The following is a 21,082-nucleotide window of genomic DNA, read 5'->3' as shown; positions in this document are numbered from 1 at the left end:
ATGAGAATCTAGATGATGTGAGATGCACTCAATTGGTCAATGCAATGAAGAATATGGATATTGGTGATATAAGACCTAGAGAGGTGATTGAAGTTGAAGATGGCAAAGATCGAGTGCTCTCTAACTCAAATGTGCAAGTTGATACAAGTCAAGCTAGTTCACCATCTTAGATGCAAAATCAACAAGTGGCTAGTGCATCATCTCAACCAAATAATCAATCAAATGCAAGCAATCAAGTGCAAATGCTCCAAATAACCAATGTTGCAAGAGATCATCCATTGAACTTAATTATTGGTGATATCTCAAGAGGTGTGCAAACAAGATCAAGATTAGAACTATTTTGTGAACATTTCTCATTTGTGTCATCTATTGAACCTAAAAAGATAGATAAAGCTTTGAAGAATGTTGATTGGGTGAATGCTATGCATGAAGAGCTAAACAACTTTACAAGAAATCAAGTATGTGAGTTAGTTGAGAGGCCTAAAGATCATAATGTGATTAGAACCAAATAGGTCTTTCAGAACAAGCAAGATCAAGATGTGATAGTTGTAAGGAACAAAGCAAGATTAGTGGCTCAAGGTTACACTCAAGTTGAAGGTCTTGACTTTGGAGAAACATTTGCCCTGGTTGCAAGATTGGAAGCAATTAGGATCTTATTAGCATATGCTTGTGCACACAATATCAAGTTGTACCAAATGGATGTGAATAGTGCATTTCTCAATGGGTACATCAATGAGCTCATGTATGTTGAGCAACCTCCTGGTTTTGAAGATAAGAAGAAGCCCAACCATGTCTACAAGTTGAAAAATGCTTTGTATGGATTGAAGCAAGCACCAAGAGCATGGTATGCGAGATTAATGGATTTTCTACTCTCTAAGAGATTTAAGATGGGAAATGTTGACACCACTCTCTTCACCAAGAAGCTAGGCAATGACTTGTTTGTGTTGTAAATCTATATTGATGATATCATATTTGGATCAACCAATCAAGATTTTTGTGAGGAGTTTGAAAAGTTGATGATAAGTGAGTTTGAGATGTCCATGATTGGAGAGCTTAGTATTGGTATATTTAACGCACACAGATAAATCCACAAGCGTACAGATACCGCTGTAGCTTTCACCCAAAAGTATTCCAAGTATCGTATCCACAGGGAAATATGTGAGAGTAACTACGTCTAACTTAATCCGAAGTAGCAACAAGACTTAAGATAATAGGAGCATAGAGGAGATCACAAAGGTCTTCTAGTTCTAACTTCGATAAGCTATGTCTTCTATTGTTCAACTGGGGATATTACTAAGGGAAACACAAGCAGAGTATGTTTTCTATAGTAAATAAATCCTGCTAGGGCTACAAACGGAAGGTGGACTACAGAGGATTCAACAAGGCTATAAGAGTCACCCTCGCGAGTTACCACCGATCTGGAATGTAGGGTACATCCACAAGTAACCCGGTCTAAGCACCACACTTATACCTACAATTACTACTTTAACCTAGAGCGTCCTATAGATTAAAGTACTCAAAGAGTTGTGAACCTAATGAGCAATATAAATACGATGCTTACTTGAATTAGAAGTTGATTACCAGAGAATCCTCGGAAGCAAGCTCAAGTAGAACTTGACTCCGCCAGGGTACAAGCCGTAGAGAGAGCACCGACAGGCTAGTACTTTCTCCAAACTCGTCCCTCACACTCTATCTCTCTATTTATAATACAAGACTAGATCCTATGAAGGACTAATCTTCTCTTGATAGCTGGCTCTGATCCTGACGAGGAGAATATGAATTAGGGTTTCAAGATGGCCTTTAACTTATAAGCACGCTGGTCCGGCACAACTAGGCCAACGGCCCAACACACCTACTACTCACGCCCATAGCCCAATACAAAGAGAGGCCCAACGACTAGTTCATAACAATTGGATATATCAATTCAGAACATTGCTCATTCAACAAATTAGATGAGCAGACAAGAAAAAGAAGAGGCGGGAAAGAAAGCACAAACTAGGAGATGAAGAAGATCTTGCTTTTCCTGCAGTAGTCGTCGCTAACGAAATCCAGGTCGTAGACGGCGTACCGGCGGTCATCAGCCGGCAGCGACGCCATGAAGTCGTCGTAACTCTCCCCGGGCGCACCGGTCTTCTCAACAATGATCTCCTCCCTCCTGTCGTTGATCTTGAAGATCACGTACCGATGGACCTTCCTCCGCTTTCAGCTCCATGAACGTCCTCTTGCTCCGTTCCGACAAGTTGATCCACGCCGGGGAACCGCCTCCCTGAACAAAGGCAACCAAGAACCATCCCTGTAAGCCCAACACGCTTGCCCAGGTTGGAGTACCGATGAAAGTAATAAGCTAGCGAAAGGAAGCAAACGACCATTGCCGCGAACCCAAGAACCTCCATGGATGCTCGAACGGACGGTCTGATCAGAAGCTATGTACTACCTGAAGCACGAGCAATGAAACACAGGGGCGGGGCCGCAGGGGTTAATAGGAGAGGAGAAGAGGCATGGGGACTCACCCATGGCAACACGGCGGCCGCCGTAACCATGTCCATGTGGCCGCCACGATCCGGGTCTTCCGGCGTGGTGGCGCTGATCCGATGGCGGCGGAGGAGGGGATCCCATGGCCCAAGGAGATGGGGTCTGATTATTTTAGCTTTTCTTGCAGAGTTGGAATCGAGGAAGGGTATTGATGGGATCATGGGATCCGTGCGCGGTGGCCCGCCGCGTCCACTCAAGTCTCGCTTTCATCTCGGTCAGCGTGTACTCACGCGCGACGTCCATCACTCCATCTCCCATCCCAAAAGCAGATCCGGAATGGACCTAATAAGCCCACTGTTTAGTGACAAAAGGCCGGCCCAACCAATCCTGCGATAGACCAAACGCTAGACGGCCCATCACTGAGCCCATGCTTGTTGGACTCGCTGACGCTTCGGGCCGTCGCTCTCCCGCGCCGCCGTCGTCACAGCCAGCCCCCGCGTCGCCACCCTCGTGCGCGCCGCCACGCACCAGCCCAGCCGAGCCATGGCGTTCGCCGCGCGGAGGAGCATCGCCACCCGGCTCTCTCACCATCTCACCCGCCGCATCCATCCCTACGTTCCACACGCGCTTACCTCCCACTCCCTCGACGAGCAGGCGACCCCCTCGCCGCCGCTCCCGCTCCCGCTCCCGCTCCCACCACTTCACGCCCCGCTCCAGCAACGTTCTAGAGCGGCCCAAACCCTAGGCTTCCTCCCTTTCTCGCTCCACCTCGCGGGACCAACCTGTCGCAGCTTCTCGTCCTCGGCCCCCGCCCCCGCCCCCAACCTCGAGGACGCATCAGCCGCCGAGGTCGATGCCGCGGGCGTCCTTGCAGATGCAGCGGAGGCGGCGGCGTCTGTGCCGGCGCCGTTCCCGGGGGAGGTAGCTGCCGCGGCTGCCGACTCGTTCCCCCCGGTTGCCGCACTTCAGCACATTATCGACGCCATCCATACCTTTACCGGGCTGAACTGGTGAGCTTTGAGGATTTAGCTGTATGGTTCGGGATCTGCTCACTTGGGTCGTCTGCTTGATGAGCTACCTCTTGGCCTCTTCTATGGTGTGTGGTCAGGTGGGCGTGCATCGCACTGACAACGCTTATTATCCGGAGCGCCACGATCCCGTTGCTTGTGAACCAGTTGAAGGCCACGACGAAGCTAAGAGTAAAGTGCCCCTAACGCGATTCTGCTAAGCTCGTTGTTGCCTGTTTGCCCAATTTAGTGTTATGTGTGGCTCAAAACCTTCTCGTGAATCCAAATGTTAGAAACATGGAGTTCTGTTATTTACAAGAGAAAATGTTTTGCAAAACTCATGGGCACAACTGTTGTTCTTGTGCTATGCGAATGGTTAGTGTTACCCTCATCAATTCTGCGCAAGGGATTTGCAGTGTGCAAGCTGTTGGTCCACCTTGCAGCATCAAGACTTTTATGTGCTTCTCAGTTACTATAATATATAAAATCGAATGCATAGTGGTAGAGCATTTGTGCTCAAAATAACTCTGCAACTAAAGTTTGGTTGTGTTTTCATCAAATAACAGAACCTAGCTATGCTGCATGTGAGTTGTGTCATTCAGGAAAGAGCAGCCTCTGTATTGCCTACATGACCAACACATAAGATAAGCAGCTGAGCATGTAGCTGGACAGTTGCTTGTGCTCAACGTTCTTGGTTCAAAGACTAGACCCAAGCACCATGCTCTTTTGGAATGCTCAATTGCTCATGGGTTCTTAGATGTTTGGATTTTTGATAGTTGATATACTTATCACTACGCGTGGAAGAAAAAGAAGTACTTACTAGTTACTGCTGTGTATTGCTCCTTGGTTCTCATGTATGTGATTCCGCACTTGCTGCCACTCAAAAATCCTAACTTTGATGAGTTGTATGTATTTTGGTTAGCTATATAAAAATAAGGCCGCGTTTATTGAAAAAAATGTATGGCCACGGTATTTTCTGTAATTACTTTTTGTAGCATTAATATTGGACAAATAAAAAAATATATCTTGGTGGCGTTTGATTCATGATGAGAAATAACTGTGAATTGATTGGAACTCTATTTAAAATAATGGATAGGCTGTCCAATTTCTGATTTAGTGTGTTATAAGTGGTGAAGTCAGAATTCAAATACCTTGTTTTTAAAAATGGTGCCCTGGTTCCAATTCCAGGATTCTAGCAGCAAGCTTTGCTTATTTGCATAGATGGTATTCCAGAAGTCATTTGTACAATTTTACATTTGATCACTCTATTTATCTCCTTACTTTTCTTATGTTATATGTGCAATGAGCTTCATACTTCCTTCATAATGTTCCAACTACCAGATGATTCTTTGCTTCTTTCAAACTTATATTTTTGCAGGCAATAAATCCAGAGATGGAAGCCATTAAAGACCAGATGGATGTGAGACCTTGTTCTTAGCTTATCCATGGTATACTATATATACCAACTGACTATTGTCAGTCAAGCGCATCTGGTGGCTATGCTTTAACCTTTCAAGTTTATATCCTGTAGAGTATGGATCCAAAATCAGCGCAGGAGGGACAAGCTAAAATGAAAGCGCTGTTCAAAAAGTATGTGATCTTTAGTAGGCTATCAGTTTTATTATTTTAGTGGCGATGTTATTTTCTCGTTAATATACTCTCTTCATAAACTCAATATCTGTTAAATAACCTTTTCTTGCTAATGCATTCTGTTCGCTATTTTTCTTTCCTTTTGCGAATGACTAGGTTTTAAATGTGGGAGAGCTCACTTCCTAGTCTATTGCTCATATTATGCACTTTTCATTGAATTGCATGATGAAACAATCAAACACTGAAGCTTGTAATATACCTTTTTCCTTCATTGTTGTGTGTCATGCATTTGAAATATTGCTCTTTGCTCCAGTTTCTCCAACTTATTTTCTTTTTTCTGCCTCCCCTTTAGACGTGGTGTTAGTCCTCTTACTCCAATGAAAGGACTCCTGATCCAAGGGCCAATGTTCATGAGCTTTTACTTTGCCGTGAGTTTTTTTTTTCATCCACTCAATTCTTTCTTGCACCTTGCTTTCTTTAGTGGTATTTTAATGCACTACCAATTGTAGATATCAAACATGGTTGAGAAAGTACCTTCATTCAAAGGAGGTGGAGCATTGTGGTTTACTGACCTGACGACTCCAGATTCTCTTTACCTCTTGCCTGTGTTAACAGGACTGATCTTCTTGGCCACAGTGGAGGTGTGCACTTTGTCTGTCTTGGTTCAGTTTTATGATTGCCCTTTTGGCATTGTGCATTTGATTTGCTCTACTTCTATTTCATTGTTGGATGCTTATTTCTTTACTGGAATAAAACTACCTCCACCTATAAAATGGAAGTCCACACAAGCAGTCATTGATGGTCATATATTCACTTATTCATGTCATGTATGTTTTTTTTAATCTGGACCTGAATTTACCACCATCTGGTCACTATAAGTGTCGGTGCAGAAAGTGACCAACTAGTAAATATTTGTAGTTTTGCTGTACATTGTGATCGGAGGTGGCATATCACTCAATGACACAGGATTTATACTGGTTCAGGCAACGTGCCCTACGTCCAGTGTGGGTCGGTCGGTGACTTTATTCCCGAGCCTAGGTGCTCGAAGTCTGTAGTGGGGTTACAAACGAGAGAGACGGGGTGTCCGGTCGGTCCAGTCGGAAGGGCCGAGATCGACAGGAGCTATGCTACGAACGAAGTGTCCTAGCGTGTGCTTGAGGGGTTTCCAGCTATCGATCTAATGAACCTAAACTTGAAGAAGTCGACTTGGGTTAACTGTCTGTGTTTGGAGGGAGCACATCCCCTTTTATAGAAGAAGGGGATGGCTTTACAAGTGAGAGGGAGAGTGAGTACGGACGTTTCTAAGCCATGTTGCCCACGCCGATGGGGATAAGATAATGGTGGGCGCCCGCAATACTGTTGATGTCACTGCAGAATGTTAGGTACATGTGGGAGGTTGAGCTGCTTTCTTCAAGACTGGAGGACATCGGTACCTGCAAAAATGCTGTCTCGCCGACTGGAGGCATGACTTTACCACGTTCACCTGGCACGGTGAATTCCGGCGCCCATAATACTGTTGATGCTCAGAGGCACATGGGGGGTCTTACCGTACGGGTGTTTTGACCGGCGCCTACAATACTGTAGAGGTAATTGTTGGCGCCTACAATACTGTTTGTGGTAGGGCGGCTGTAAAGTACTGTTCTGCAGGGTATGGTCCCTGGTGCCGTGGTTTGACTTGCGAGCCCTGTCTTGCCTTCCTTCGTACGCCTTCTGGTTCCTTCCGAGCGGGCGTCCCCGGTCGGATGGCCCCAGTCGGAAAATAGCGATGGGCAGGGTTTTTCTATGAACCCCGGTCGGAGACACGGGGTCGGAGTCGGAGGCGGTCCTCGGGTCAGGCTTTCCGAGTGGAGGCCGTGCGAAGGCAGCCGGGGCCTGACGCTAGCGCTCCGATCGGAGAGGCCGTTCGGAGTTGGCCTGAGCCTGAGCTAGTGCTCCGGTTGGAAAGATAGGCCGAAGGCGGCCAGGGCCTGAGGCGAGTGCTCCGGTCTATTGAGTTTAGACTCTCGGGCCGGTCTAGAAGAAAGAAAGGCCGTTCTCCTGGACCGAGCCCTGGCGTGGAAGCCGGTCCCCGAGGGACCCCGGGTTTATGAACCCGAAAGGAGCCCCCGAGCCCCCGGGCGATTCGGGCAGAATCGTCCGGGGGATTTTTGTCTTGCCGGCGGGTGCGCGTGAGCGCACCCGCGGGTGTAGCCCCCGAGCCCCCGGGCGGTTCGTGCCAAACCGGCTGGGGGCTGTTTCTGAGCTTGTCAATGGAGGATGTTTTTCTGCTTTGTCGGCGGGTGTAGCCCCCGAGCCCCAGGCGGTTTAGGCCGAACCGGCTGGGGGTGTTGTCTCAGCAGGCGCGTATGCGTGTTTTTTTAGTTTGAGACGGAATTTTGTTTAACCACGGTGTCGTTGCGCGCCATGGGATCGAGTGAGTCGGAGTCATGAACGGACCCTGGCGTCGGTGCGCACCGTGGGTGGAGATAGCTCGGTTTGGTTGTGTCAGAGCTCACTGATCTTTTGGCGTTGATGCGCGCCGCGGGATCGGGTGAGGCGGAGTTTGCGAATGGACCCAGGCGTCGGTGCACGCCGTGGATCGAGAGAGTTAGTTTAGTTAGTTCAGGAAGCCGTTACGCGAGTTTAGGCGTCGCGGTCCCAGGAGCCGTAGCCGGATGTCGCCGATCCTGTCGACGCGAGTTTAGGAGTCGCGGTCCCAAGAGCCGTAGCCGGATGTCGCCGATCCTGTCGACGCGAGTTTAGGAGTCGCGGTCCCAAGAGCTGTAGCCGGATGTCGCCGATCCTGTCGACGCGAGTTCGGAGTCGCGGTCCCTTGGCATTTGAGCCCCCGAGCTCTGTCGGGCCTTCGTGGGGGTTGGTGTGAGTTGTTTTGCGCTATCCCATCCGGTTCCTCACAACCGGAGGGGCTGAGTTTCGTCGCCTGTCCCGATCGCTCGGGCTCAAAGACTAGCTCGGTGAGCTCGCTAACGGGTGTGATCGAGCGGAATCCGGGTCCGTCGTTCGTGACGGGGTTGACATAGCCCTCTTGTGGCATTCCACTACTCCTTTACCTGCAGCCCGGCGGATGCCCTAGGTCGTTCCGGATACTGACCCGGGTGGCCTAATGGCCTCCCCTCGATGGAGATTCTGTGGGCTTGGCGAGAGGTTCAGGATCGAACGAGAAGGTTGAGATGACCCGGTTTGCCAGACCGGGCAAAGGCCACACGGTGCTCATCTACGGTTTTCTCCCCTGGCTCTGTTCGGTTGCTTATATCGAATGAGGCAAGCCGCCGCTTCATGGCGCAATACGGAGCGTTCCGATGCATTTCGCTGCATGTGCGATGCTTAGTTCCCGAGCCCCCGGGCAGTTCATGCCCTAACCGTCCGGGGGGTTCAGGCGTATGGAATGAAATGCGCGTATGGATGTATGAATGTTTTAAATTGAAATAGAGGGGCTTTTGATAGTGTTTTACCTTGACGACTGGAGTGACGGGGTTCGAAGAGCTCCAGTCGAAAACGTTCGACTGGTACCTGCGCTTGTCAATTGTGGGTTAGCCCTCGTGTGAATAGTTTTGTATTAATAAACACATGCTCACCTTGATGACCTGAGAGACGGGGTTCGGAGAGCTTTAGTCGGAAATGTCCGACCGGGACCCGTGCTCGTCATTCGAGACGGAGTCGGCGTGGCCCGCATGTGGCGCCCCTTCGCTTCCTACCTGTACCTCAGGTGTGGATACTGAGTGATTCGATCGACTCAGGGGGCCGGTTGGTCTCTCGGCGGAGATTTCGTGTGGTGGTGCCTGTACGACTGGAGTGACGGGGTTCGGAGAGCTCCAGCCGGAAACGTCCGACCGGTACCTGCGCTTGTCAATCGTGGGTTAGCCCTCGTGTGAACAGTTTTGTATTAATGAACACATCCGTGCTGTCCTTGTGACAGAACCACGATATTCGTTGCCTGTGTTTATCTTAGCATAACTTTTGTTTTTTATCCTTTCTTTCTCGTACCTGCCCGTTTGTTCCGTAGGCTGCGACCTTGTGAGCCTGGGGCGTGGCCCGCGAGGCTCAGCTGTTCGTAACCGTAGGAAAAAGGCGGGGTGCGTTTGGTTGGGAGTAAGAACAGAGTTACGTAAGGTAAACACAGGGAATGGAATGTGTTTCTGTTTGGGGACACCGTTGCTTTATCGTGCGATAGTAAAAAGAGAGGTAATATATTAATATTGTACCCTTATGGAGCCCCCGAGCGACCCGGGCTAGTGTTAAGGGCAGGGGTGCTCTTACGGGAGCATGTTCTAACTAAAAAGTGGTTTAGACCAAATTTAGGGGAAAAAACGACGTAGCTGTTCAATGTTCCAAGTGTTGTTGAGAAGGTTGTCGTTGTTGTCCTCCAGTCGGTAGGTGCCCGGTCGGACTACTTCGGTTACCGTATAGGGTTCTTCCCATGGTGGAGAGAGCTTGTGTTTTTCCTTCGTTGATTGGGTCCTCCGGAGTATGAGGTCGCCGACTTCGAGAATCCTTCCTCTGATCTTCCTTTCGTGGTACCTGCGGAGGGTTTGTTGGTAGCGAGCGGAGCGGATGACGGTTGCTTCACGGGCCTCTTCGCAAATGCCGGCATGAACCTCGAGGAGGAGATCCCTCCCTTGGCTAGTGAGGATACACTTCATGAGTACCCCTGATGGGCTCCGTTTGTAGAGCTCGTCACCGAGTGCGACGAAGGTCTTGGCGCGTCGAGCAATTCGTCGGGCCTCCGTCCTTTCGGGCGGGAGAACCTCTTCGAGGATGTAGGTGAGTAGCGGTACTCGCCAATCGGTTTGACCGGGCGCCAATACGGCGACGCTTGCGGGTGGCGTAGAGGTACTGAGATCGGAGCCCCTGGGCGCTGTTTGGGCGTCGGGGTCGGAGCCCCCGAGCACTAGCTGGGCGTCGGAGGGCGTCCGGGTCGGACCTTCCAAGATGCGAGCGGACGACTCATGGATGTCGTTGATGAAGACCCCGCTTGGGGACGGATCTTGCCTGGCGGCCAGTTTTGCGAGGAAATCGGCGGCATCGTTGTCCCTTCGAGGGACGTGATGTAGTTCGATCCCCTGGAATTTGTCCTCGAGCTTGCGCACCTCTTGGCAGTATGCCGTCATGAGGGGGCTTTTGCAGGAGGAGTCCTTCATGACCTGATCAATGACTAGTTCCGAGTCGCCACGGACGTAGAGTCGCGTAGCGCCGAGCTCGATGGCGATGCGGAGTCCGTTGATAAGGGCCTCGTATTCCGCGGCGTTGTTTGAAGCTGAGAAGTGGAGGCGGATGGCGTAACGGAGCCTACTCCCATCTGGGGAGATCAGAACCACTCCAGCTCCCGAGCCGGGCGCCATTACGGACCCATCGAAGTACATTGTCCAGTATTCGTGGGTGATGTCCGGGATTGGTAGCTAGACCTCCGTCCATTCGGCGACAAAATCCGCGAGAGCCTGAGACTTAATAGCGGTGCGGGGGTATATCTGATGTCGTGGCCCATGAGTTCAAGAGCCCACTTGGAAATTCGTCCCGCGGCGTCGCGGTTGCGGACGATGTCTCCAAGTGGGTATGAAGTGACGACCGTGACTTCGTGGTCGGTGAAGTAGTGTAGGAGCTTCCTAGTCGCCATTAGTACGGCGTATAGGAGTTTCTGCACCTGGGGGTACCGGACCTTGGGGTCGGTAAGCACTTCTCCGACGAAGTACATGGGTCGCTGCACTTTGAGCTGGTGTCCCGGTTCCTCCCTCTCTACGACCAGGGCGGCGCTCACTACATGGTTACTTGCCGCGACGTAGAGGTGGAGGGGTTCTCCCCGCTTGGGCGCTTGGGAGCGACGAGGATTGGGGCCGACGTTAGGGACGTTTTGAGGCTTTCGAGAGCCTGCTGGGCTTCCTCAGTTCAGACGAAGGCGTCCGTCCTTTTGAGGAGCTTGTAGAGCGGCATCCCCCGTTCGCCGAGCCGGGAGATGAAGCGGCTTAAGGCAGCCAGGCAACCGGTGTGTCTGCACGCCGTTGACGTTGCGTATGGGACCCATGTTGGAGATGGCCGTGATCTTTTCATGGTTGGCTTCGATGCCGCGTTCGGATACGATGTATCCAAGCAGTTTCCCCTTTGGAACCCCGAAAACACACTTTTCGGGATTCAGCTTGATGTTGAACCTTCGGAGGTTTGCGAACGTCGCGGCCAAGTTTGTGATCAGGTCGCAAGCTTGAGCCGTTTTGACCACTATGTCATCAACATAGACGGCGATCGTTGGTTTTGGCCGCTCGGCCTGATCGGGCTAGTCGAGCGGGTCGATTTGGTCGGCGAAGCATTGCTGCATGCACCTTTGGTAGGTGGCGCCAGCGTTCTTTAGGCCGAAAGGCACGGTTACGTAGCAGTACGAACCATACGGGGTGATGAACGAGGTTGCGAGCTGATCGGACTCTTTCATCGCGATCTGGTGATAGCCTGAGTAGGCATCCAGAAAGGAGAGGATTTCACAACCCGAGGTGGAGTCAATTATCTGGTCTATGCGTGGTAATGGGAAATGATCCTTCGGGCACGCTTTGTTAAGTCCAGTATAATCGACGCACATTCTTCACTTCCCGGTCTTTTTTCTGACTAGGACGGGATTGACAAGCCAGTCGGAATGGAAGACCTCCCTGATGAACCCGGCTGCTAGGAGTTTGGCGATTTCCTCGCCTATGGCCCTGCGCCTTTCGTTGTCGAAGCGACGCAGGCGTTGTTTGGCGGGTTTAGAGCCCGGGGTAAGGCGTAGTGCGTGCTCGACGACCTCCCGGGGTATCCCCGGCATGTCTGACGGCTGCCATGCGAAGACATCGCGATTGTCGCGCAGGAAGTCGACGAGCTCGCTTTCCTATTTGGCCGGAAGCTGGGTCCCGATCCGAACCGTCTTGGTTGGGTTGGTGGGATCGATTTCCACCACCTTGGTTTCTTCGAGCGGGCGGAAGGCCGACGAGGAAGTTGGTTGGTTACAGTCCGGGGCTGCCGGGACCGATGACTCCCTGAGCCGCGGGAGTTCGGACGAGTTGACGACCGCAGTGGCGAGCTCGTAGTGTTCGCGGTCGCACGTGAAGGCGTGCGAGAACGCGCTGCTCACAGTGATGACGCCGTTTGGTCCCGGCATCTTTAGCTTGAGGTAGGTGTAGTTGGGGATTGCTATGAATCTCGCGTAGCATGGCCGCCCCAAGATGGCGTGGTAGGACCCTGGAAAGTCCACCTCGAAGGTGAGAACCTCCGAGCGGAAGTTGGCTCGGCTGCCGAACGTGACGGGCAGATCGATCTGCCCGAGCGGGTATGCCTGCGCTCTCGGGATTACCCCGTGGAAGGGGGAGCCCGCCGGGCGGAGTTCCGATCGGGGGATGCGCATGGCATCGAGGGTGTCGATGTACAGGATGTTGAGGCCGCTGCCGCCGTCCATCAGCACCCTCGTAAGCCGCTTCTTGCGGACGATGGGGTCGACGACGAGCGGATAGCGACCTGGTCTTGCGACGTGGGAGGGATGGTCCATCTGATCGTAGGTGATCGGAGACTCCGACCAGCTGAGGAAGGAGGGGATGGCCGACTCGGCGGCGCATGCCTCTCGATAGCGAACCTTATGCTGTCGCTTGGTCCAGACGGCGTCGGATCCGCCAAAGATCATGATACATTCGTCAGCGTCGGGGAAGTCGTCCGCATCTTTGCCTGCCGTACCTCCCTTCTTGGGTGCTGCCTCTTTGCCGTCTCCCTCCTTTGGCCCGCCGGCCTGTCGAAGGAAACGTTTGAGGAGCTCACACTCCTTGTAGAGGTGTTTGATAGGGTAGGCGTGGTTGGGGCATGGACCGTCCATGAGTTTGTTGAAGTGGTCAAGCAGTCCCTGATGGGGCTGCTTGACTGTGCGATCGGTCGCGGCGACCAGCGGGGCGCTGTCCGACCGACGTCGATCCTTTTTGTTTTTCTTGCCCCTCTGCGTGGAGGGGCCCTCGTCCGGGTCCGTGCGTTTGGCTTTGACCTTGTCCCGGCCTCCGCTCAAGACCGCTCCGACCGCCTCCTCGCCGGAGGCGTGGTTGGTAGCTATGTCAAGCAGGTCGCGGGTGGTACGGGGTTTCAAGCAGCCAAGCTTGTGGATAAGGGACTCGCAGTTCGTCCCGGAGAGGAACGCGCTGATGACGTCTGCGTCGACGACGTCAGGAAGGGAGTTGCATCGTTGGGAGAACCTACGTATGTAATCCCGCAGGGACTCGCTGGGCTCTTGCTGACAGCTCTTGAGGTCCCAGGAGTTCCCCGGTCGGACGTACGTCCCCTGGAAATTCCCGACGAAGACCCTCTTGAGGTCCGCCCAGTCGCGGATGCTGTCGTGTGGAAGGAATTCGAGCCACGCCCGAACATGTTCCCCACGCAAATGGGAAGATATTGAATGATGAAGAAGTCATCATCCACTCCTCCGGCCCGACAGGCGAGCCGGAAGTCTTCGAGCCAAATGCCTCGGTTTGTCTCCCCAGTGTATTTGGTGATGTTGGTGGGCGGCCGGAAACGTTGCGGGAACAGTGCCTTCCGGATGCGCCGGCTGAAGGACCGAGGCCCTGGGCCCTCGGGGCTGGGGCTCCGGTCGTCCGGCCGGCGACTGCGCCTGGGGCGCGTTTCGCCAGTTCCCTTAATGGTTTGGCTGGGATTCGTGGCACCTGCCGCCGTATTGTGGATAGCGTTATTACGTTGGGACCGATGCCGGTCGCCAATGGCGCTACGGGCGTCCTGGTGCAGATCGGGCCGCCCGTGTACCGATGGTATGTGCGAAGCAGGCGCCCGGTCGGACCGTGGCGCGACTACCGCACTCCGAGCCGGTCCTGGCGGCTGTAGCGGCGAGTGAACGGAACGATCCGTCTGACGCGTCTCCGTTCCCCTGGTGGGGAGATAGGGCGCGCGTCGGAGTCGTGACGCGAAGCTTTCCGCCTGTTGGACGGCGGCGGCTTCTACTAAAACCCGGAGGTTTCGGTGGACTGCCCGCTCCTGAGGGTCGACGGGCTCGGGAACACCGCGTAGAAGCATTGCTGCAGCAGCGATATTCTGGCCAGCCTGGGCGAATTGTGGGACATCGTTTCCCTCGTTCACGATGTCGCGTTGGACCTGACGAGCGCGACCCCGGGCGCCACCCGCCAGGCCGTGTGCGTGGTGCGCGACGTGCTGGGCCGACCGAGCCGGCGTAGGCGGCGGCTGGTTCTGCTGCCGTTGTCGCAATTCCTCGGCGTGCGCTTGCGCAGACGCGAGGGCCTCCGCACGCGGGTCCGGAGGGGTGTGAGTCTGTGCAGATTCCACAAACACTGGTGTGGTGCCATGGCGCACTCTCGGGACGGATGGTGGCGTGGTGCCACGTCGCCGACGCTGGAATCGTCGCTCACGCCCTCACCATCCAAGGGTTCGTGGGAAGCGGCAGGAGCGCAGCCTGCCATTCCCACGAATTCGGATGTGGGGGAAAGGCGCCAGCACGCTTCGGAGTCCCCGGGCGTACGTGTCCGCAGAGGACGCGAGGCCGTAGGGGAACCGATCGTGCGGTATTTGCGGCGTGGATGACAGTCTCTCCGGGTGCTCGATTGGGGATAGTAAATGAAGAGTAAGTAACAGTACGCGTATTACTTACAGCGGGGTTTGAGCAGAGAGTTTGCTCGGATAGAAGCGCAGATGTCGCGCCGTCGATGTCGCGCGTCCCGGAGTCGATGGAGGGCGCCCCTTCGACGGGTGCTGGAACGTGCGCCTCCTCGCGGAGGTGGAGTACTCCGAGCCGGTCGGCGGCGAAGTCCAGGCTTCCGAAGCGGAAGGCCTGAGAAGGCTCGAAGACGGGTGGAACCCGCATCCCGGCGGGCGAGAATGCGGGAAATTCCATCGAGCCGAAGCGAATCGTATCGCCCGAGCCCGCCACGGCGGGGGTGGCGGAGAAATGGGCCATCCGATTACCAAAAAAGTGTTGAACGTACAACGTCTTCCCCACGGACGGCACCAACTGTCGGTGCAGAAAGTGACCAACTAGTAAATATTTGTAGTTTTGCTGTACGTTGTGATCGGAGGTGGCCTAGCACTCAATGACATATGATTTATACTGGTTCAGGCAACGTGCCCTACGTCCAGTGTGAGTCGGTCGGTGAATTTATTCCCGAGCCCAGGTGCTCGAAGGTTGTAGTGGGGTTACAAACGAGAGAGAGACGGGGTGTCCGGTCGGTCCGGTTGGAAGAGCCGAGATCGACAGGAGCTATGCTACGAACGAAGTGTCCTAGCGTGTGCTTGAGGGGTTTCCAGCTATCGATCTAATGAACCTGAACTTGAAGAAGTCGACTTGGGTTAACTGTCTGTGTTTGGAGGGAGCACATCCCCTTTTATAGAAGAAGGGGATGGCTTTACAAGTGAGGGAGAGTGAGTACGGACGTTTCTAAGCCTTGTTGCCCACGCCGATGGGGATGGGATAATGGTGGGCGCCCGCAATACTGTTGATGTCACTGCAGAATGTTAGGTACATGTGGGAGGTTGAGCTGCTTTCTTCAAGACTGGAGGACATCGGTACCTGCAAAAATACTGTCTCGCCGATTGGAGGCATGACTTTACCACGTTCACCTGGTACGGTGAATTCCGGCGCCCATAATACTGTTGATACCCAGAGGCACATGGGGGGTCTTACCGTACAGGTGTTTTGACCGGCGCCTACAATACTGTAGTGGTAATTGTTGGCGCCTACAATACTGTTTGTGGCAGGGCGGCTGTAAAGTACTGTTCCGCAGGGTATGGTCCCTGGTGTCGTGGTTTCACTTGCGAGCCCTGTCTTGCCTTCCTTCGTACGCCTTCTGGTTCCTTCCGAGCGGGCGTCCCTGGTCGGATGGCCCCAGTCGGTTCTGGCGCGCCAGTCGGAGAATAGCGATGGGCAGGGTTTTTCTATGAACCCCGGTCGGAGACACGGGGTCGGAGTCGGAGGCGGTCCTCGGGTCAGGCTTTCCGAGTGGAGGCCGTGCGAAGGCAGCCGGGGCCTGACGCTAGCGCTCCGATCGGAGAGGCCGTTCAGAGTTGGCCTGAGCCTGAGCTAGTGCTCCGGTCGGAAAGATGGGCCGAAGGCGGCCAGGGCCTGAGACGAGTGCTCCGGTCTGTTGAGTTTAGACTCTCGGGCCGGTCTAGAAGAAAGAAAGGCCGTTCTCCTGGGCCGAGCCCTGGCGTAGAAGCCGGTCCCCGAGGGACCCCGGGTTTATGAACCCGACAATAAGCATTTATGCATTCGCTTATTAAACTCACCCAGGTAACTACACTGTGCTTGTCCATGGATCTAGTAAACTATTCTGCTCGTGCACAAAATTTCTTATACTTTCGACCTAGTTTTTCTACCTGAATCATCTGCTCTTTTCTATTTCTGTTTATTGATTCTGCAGTCAAACCGAATAAAAAATTATGCTATTGCAGCTTAACTTGCAAGAAGGAATGGAGGGAAATCCTATGGCCGGTAAAATGAAGTACTTTTCTAGAGGAATGGCTGTTTTGACAGTCCCATTTACAATGAATTTTGCTAAGGTATGACAATATTGCTACATGCTGATATTTTCTTGGTATTTTTACATTATTGTACTCTTATTTGAGATGACTCAATGAATCGCATTACCGGGTAATGTGTTGACAACCGATATTGGAATACTTAAGGAATATATTGCCACTAAAAATCTCAAGTGACAGATACTTGGGTAGACATGCTCCATCCCAAATGTTATGCAGTTCTAGCATTCAAATTTTGTCCCAAAAAGAATGCAATCCTAGGTAGGGGCTATCTTTAAAGCCATGCATGCAACATTTTTGGTGGACTTTATTTCCTTTGGAATTCGCATGCAACATTAGTTACCTAGGCAAACAACCCTTCCAATGCATGGGAATGAGTAGAGATTAGGAGCATGCATCATTTCACTGTCAACTAATCTGTCTGAGAATTTCTAGGATTGTATTCCGCTTGGGACAGCCTACCCCAATTTGCTTGGGACTGAGAGGCTTTGTTGTTGTTGTTGTTATATTCCGCTTGGGACAGAGAGATATTTTTAGCAAGATTCCCTGTGAAGTTTGCTAGGCCTATGGTTTCATAGGTTTAAATTCTTTGAATGTTAACAGGTTTACTATATGTATTATGGCTGAGAAGAAAATGTGTTGATAAATTAAATGACTGTAGGACAAGTTGTCTCGTGCAAGGTAATATTACATAGCATATTTTCTAAAATGTAGATAGGGGACACCGTATTCGTGTAATATAATATGAAAATACTCCCAGTTTTGACTTTTACATGTAGAAGTATTTTTTTTACGGAAAACTAATGTGTAATATTGAGCATAAATTACCATAAAAAATTATCTTAGCCTGACGCCTATTCCAATTTTATTTGTGAATCCATCATGTGATGTACTGATGTTACTACTAACTAAACTACCACCACAATATCAGCCACAATCTTTAGATACTGCCCTGAACCGCCTATGCAGCATGGATATGGATACGGATATGTGTGTCGGTATCTGGCTGATACGGATACGTCATTTTTTGTTTAAAAAAACTAATACATGGCATTGTGGATACGTTTTAGTATTTTTTTCCTAAAAAATAAGTCATAGATGTAGCATGAATACATGAAAGATCTTAGCTTTATTGAGACAGATCAGCCATCAGCTCTAGGCACTGGAGAGCCTCTCCGCGTACTGATCTGACAGGGACATATCAACAAGGAGCAGCAGCAGTTGTTTGCCGCTGAGAGCCACCGCAGCCACGTCAGGAGGGGAAGAAAGATCAGGAGGGAGAAAAATCAAGAAGAAAGAGTCATCACTGGCAACACCAGGGAAGACTTACCGCTGGTTGGTGCTGCAGGCAGCCAGGCACGTGCATGAGTGTGTGGGAATGTCTGCCACCTCCTGGACCACCACCTTCATGCCTCCACCGCAGGGTCCTCTGCACTTTGAAGGGGGGAGGGGGGGGGGGGTTGTATGTGACTGTTATGGTCGGCCGGACCTATGAACGCAAGAGACGGCTCAGCAGTGGCTGAGTCGCCGGCACCAGGTGGTGGAGCCGGCCCGGCTGATGGCTGAGTCACAAGTAGTTATTTGAGTTAGTTAGTTTGTTAGATCACAGGAATAATTTGTGTGGAGTTTGTTAGCTGCATGTTAGTTTGTTATGCATGCTTAGTTGTTATCCCTAAATTAGTGGCATGCTTGTATCAGCCTATAAGGCAAACCATTCGATGAATGAAAGAGATAACCTGGGATTGAGACTCAGCGTCTCCCTTGGGTGCCCAGCCGAAAATACTGTTCACCATCACCCTCTTGTCATCCAGGGTTCAGGCGCCGCCAGTTTGCCGCCGAGAGTTCACACCACGGCCAGCCACCACTCACTCCTACTCCCTGCGAAGTCGTGACAACCTGGTATCAGAGACCATGTCGTCTTCGGCCCCCGCTGCGCCCACCACCGCCGACCCCGCCGCCCCCATAAACCCATCTGCTTCCGCCATCATCGTCAACCCAGTCACACCCGCTGCCACCGATGCCATCATGTCCACTTCGGCCGCACAGCAGTTGTACACGCCGCCGACGTCCCCCGCCGAGGCGTTCAATACCCTCACGGTGGCCATCTACCAGATACAGCACCAGCTGGGCGACCTGTCGCTGCGCATGGCGGCACTCGAGCGCCGCTCGCCGCCATTGTTATCGCCGGTCCAGTACGGGCTGCCCGGCTACGGCGGCATCCCTTCGCTGCCGGCCTCTGCGCCAATCCCTTTGGAGGTGCCCCCGGCGTCATCCACTGCATCTGCACCACCGGCCCAGTCCGCCCCAATCACGGCGACCGGATCCCTGCCTCCACAGCCATCGGTGGGGGTTCCCATCACCCAGATATCATTTCCCCCTTCGCCATCCCCAGTGCCATCTATGTCCACCATCCTCCACGGCGGCTGTTACACACCACAGAACACATCCTTGCCGGCTGCCACCATGCACTGTGCGCCGCCGCACCTTCATGTTCCACAAGGACCTCAGGGCCATACCGTGCCACGCTACCACAAACTATCCTTTCCCACCTTTGACGGCAAGGTAGATCCGCTCGGGTGGCTCAACAAGTGCGAGCAATTCTTCTGCGCCCAGCAGACCCCGGACGCAGATCGTGTCTGGCTCGCTTCCTACCACTTGAGCGGCACGACTCAACAGTGGTACATCACCCTGGAGCACGACGCTGGCGAGCCTGACTGGGACGAGTTCAAGCGTATCTGTCACCAGCGATTTGGACCACCGATCAGCACGAATCACCTGGCGGACTTGGCCCGATTGCTGTTCCACTCCACCGTCGAGGCTTACCTGGAGCTGTTCCAGGCGCGGCTCGCACACGCCGGTCGCCTCGCTCCACTACAGCAGGCCCGACTCTTTACCGGGGGACTGCCTGAGGCTCTCCGCGTCGACGTCGAGCTTCACGAGCCACAGGACCTCCAGCGGGCCGTGCGGCTGGCGCGTGCCTATGAACGCCGGAATGCGACCAACCTCCTCGCTCTTCCGACACCGCCACCACGGCCGCCACGGCGCATCCCAGGGCCCCAGGCTGCCCTGCCAGCGCCAGCAGCCCTCCAGGGCGCACCGACCTCGGCTGCGTCATCAACGACGGCGCCCCCGCGCTCCTTCAAGCGGCTGTCCCCGGACGAGATGGCAGCGCGTCGCAAGCAAGGCCTTTGTTACAACTGTGACGAGGCCTATGTCCGCGGCCACAAGTGCGCGCGGCTCTTCTACCTCGAGGCAGAGGACTACATCGTTGAGGAACCGGACGACGACGACGTCACACCAGCGGGTGCAACAGCCGCAGGCGAGGCGCCGCACGCGTTCGACCCTGATGCGCCCCTGATCTCCCTCTCGGCCATCACGGGCATCCGCACGGAGGACACCATGCAGATCCGTGTCCGCATGGGTGACCAGGAGTTCACGGCGTTGATCGACTCTGGCTCGACGCATAATTTCATCAACCTGCCAACTGCCCGCCGAGCCGGCCTTCGGTTCCACGACAGCAGGGGCGCTCACGTCACGGTGGCCAACGGTGACCGCGTGCCCTGTAGTGGTCTCGCGCGGGATGTCGCAATCCGGATCGGCGACGAGTTCTTCACTATCGACTGCTACTCCATCGGCCTCAACTGCTATGACATGATCCTCGGTACCACATGGCTGCGCACCCTCGGGCCCATCCTGTGGGACTTCAACGACCTTTGCATGGTGTTCAATCACAATGGTCGCCGGGTGCTTTGGAAGGGGATCGGGTCCACGCGCACCGATATTCCTCCCACTGGCCGCCTCCAAGCTCGTCACCTATTCACAGCCAAGGTCACGGAACCGGCCCTGCTTGAGCGCCTGCTGGAATCCTACGCCGATGTCTTCGCCATGCCGGCGGGGCTGCCACCAGCCCGCCCGTGTGACCACCGGATCCATCTGAAGCCGGCTACAGAACCCATCGCGGTGCGCCCTTACCGGTACCCCCAACTCCAGAAAGATGAGCTGGAGAAGCAATGTGAAGAGATGCTCCAGCAAGGTATCATACGGCCCAGCACATCACCGTTCTCGGCACCGGTGCTGCTTGTCAAGAAACAGGACGGATCGTGGCGGTTTTGTGTCGACTACCGCGCTCTGAACGCCGCAACAGTCAAAGACAAGTTCCCTATTCCGGTTGTTGAGGAGCTGCTGGATGAGCTCCATGGCGCCAAATTTTTCACAAAGCTCGATCTTCGCTCAGGGTATCACCAAGTGCGGGTTCACCCCGAGGACGTCGCCAAGACGGCGTTCCGCACTCACCATGGCCACTTCGAGTTCCTGGTCATGCCCTTCGGCCTGTCCAACGTGCCGTCGACGTTCCAAGCTCTCATGAACTTCACCCTCAGGTCGTTCCTTCGCCGCTGCGTTTTGGTGTTCTTCGACGACATCCTCATCTACAGCGCCACGTGGACCGAGCACCTACAGCAGCTGCGCGCCGTCCTCGACATTCTCTGCACGCACCGGCTGCACATCAAACGCTCCAAGTGCTCCTTCGCCAC

General features: G+C 53.4%; 1 protein-coding gene and 1 pseudogene across 2 annotated transcripts; one reads left to right on the top strand and one right to left on the bottom strand.

The window, feature by feature from the left end:
• Window positions 1-1,880: 1,880 nt before the first annotated feature.
• On the bottom strand, window positions 1,881-2,546 carry LOC136493791 (actin-depolymerizing factor 10-like; annotated as a pseudogene).
• A 374-nt stretch (window positions 2,547-2,920) lies between these two features.
• LOC136493776 (mitochondrial inner membrane protein OXA1-like) lies at window positions 2,921-17,961 on the top strand. 2 transcript variants are annotated; one of them, XM_066489928.1, is made up of 8 exons: window positions 2,921-3,482; window positions 3,581-3,671; window positions 4,858-4,899; window positions 5,011-5,069; window positions 5,422-5,497; window positions 5,579-5,710; window positions 16,464-16,571; window positions 17,655-17,961. In XM_066489928.1, exons 1-8 carry the CDS (start codon window positions 3,016-3,018, stop codon window positions 17,739-17,741), a joined length of 1,062 nt encoding a protein of 353 aa, XP_066346025.1. In that variant the 5' UTR covers window positions 2,921-3,015; the 3' UTR covers window positions 17,742-17,961. The 2 variants fall into 2 exon arrangements, with proteins under 2 accessions (XP_066346025.1, XP_066346031.1); XM_066489934.1 differs by lacking the exon at window positions 17,655-17,961 and adding an exon at window positions 17,154-17,422.
• Window positions 17,962-21,082: the final 3,121 nt, after the last annotated feature.

Source organism: Miscanthus floridulus, chromosome 1, assembly GCF_019320115.1.
Source record: "Miscanthus floridulus cultivar M001 chromosome 1, ASM1932011v1, whole genome shotgun sequence".
NCBI classification, from domain to species: Eukaryota; Viridiplantae; Streptophyta; class Magnoliopsida; order Poales; family Poaceae; genus Miscanthus; species Miscanthus floridulus.
Note: the sequence above shows the minus strand (reverse complement) of the source record. Positions and strands in the feature narration are given on the sequence as shown.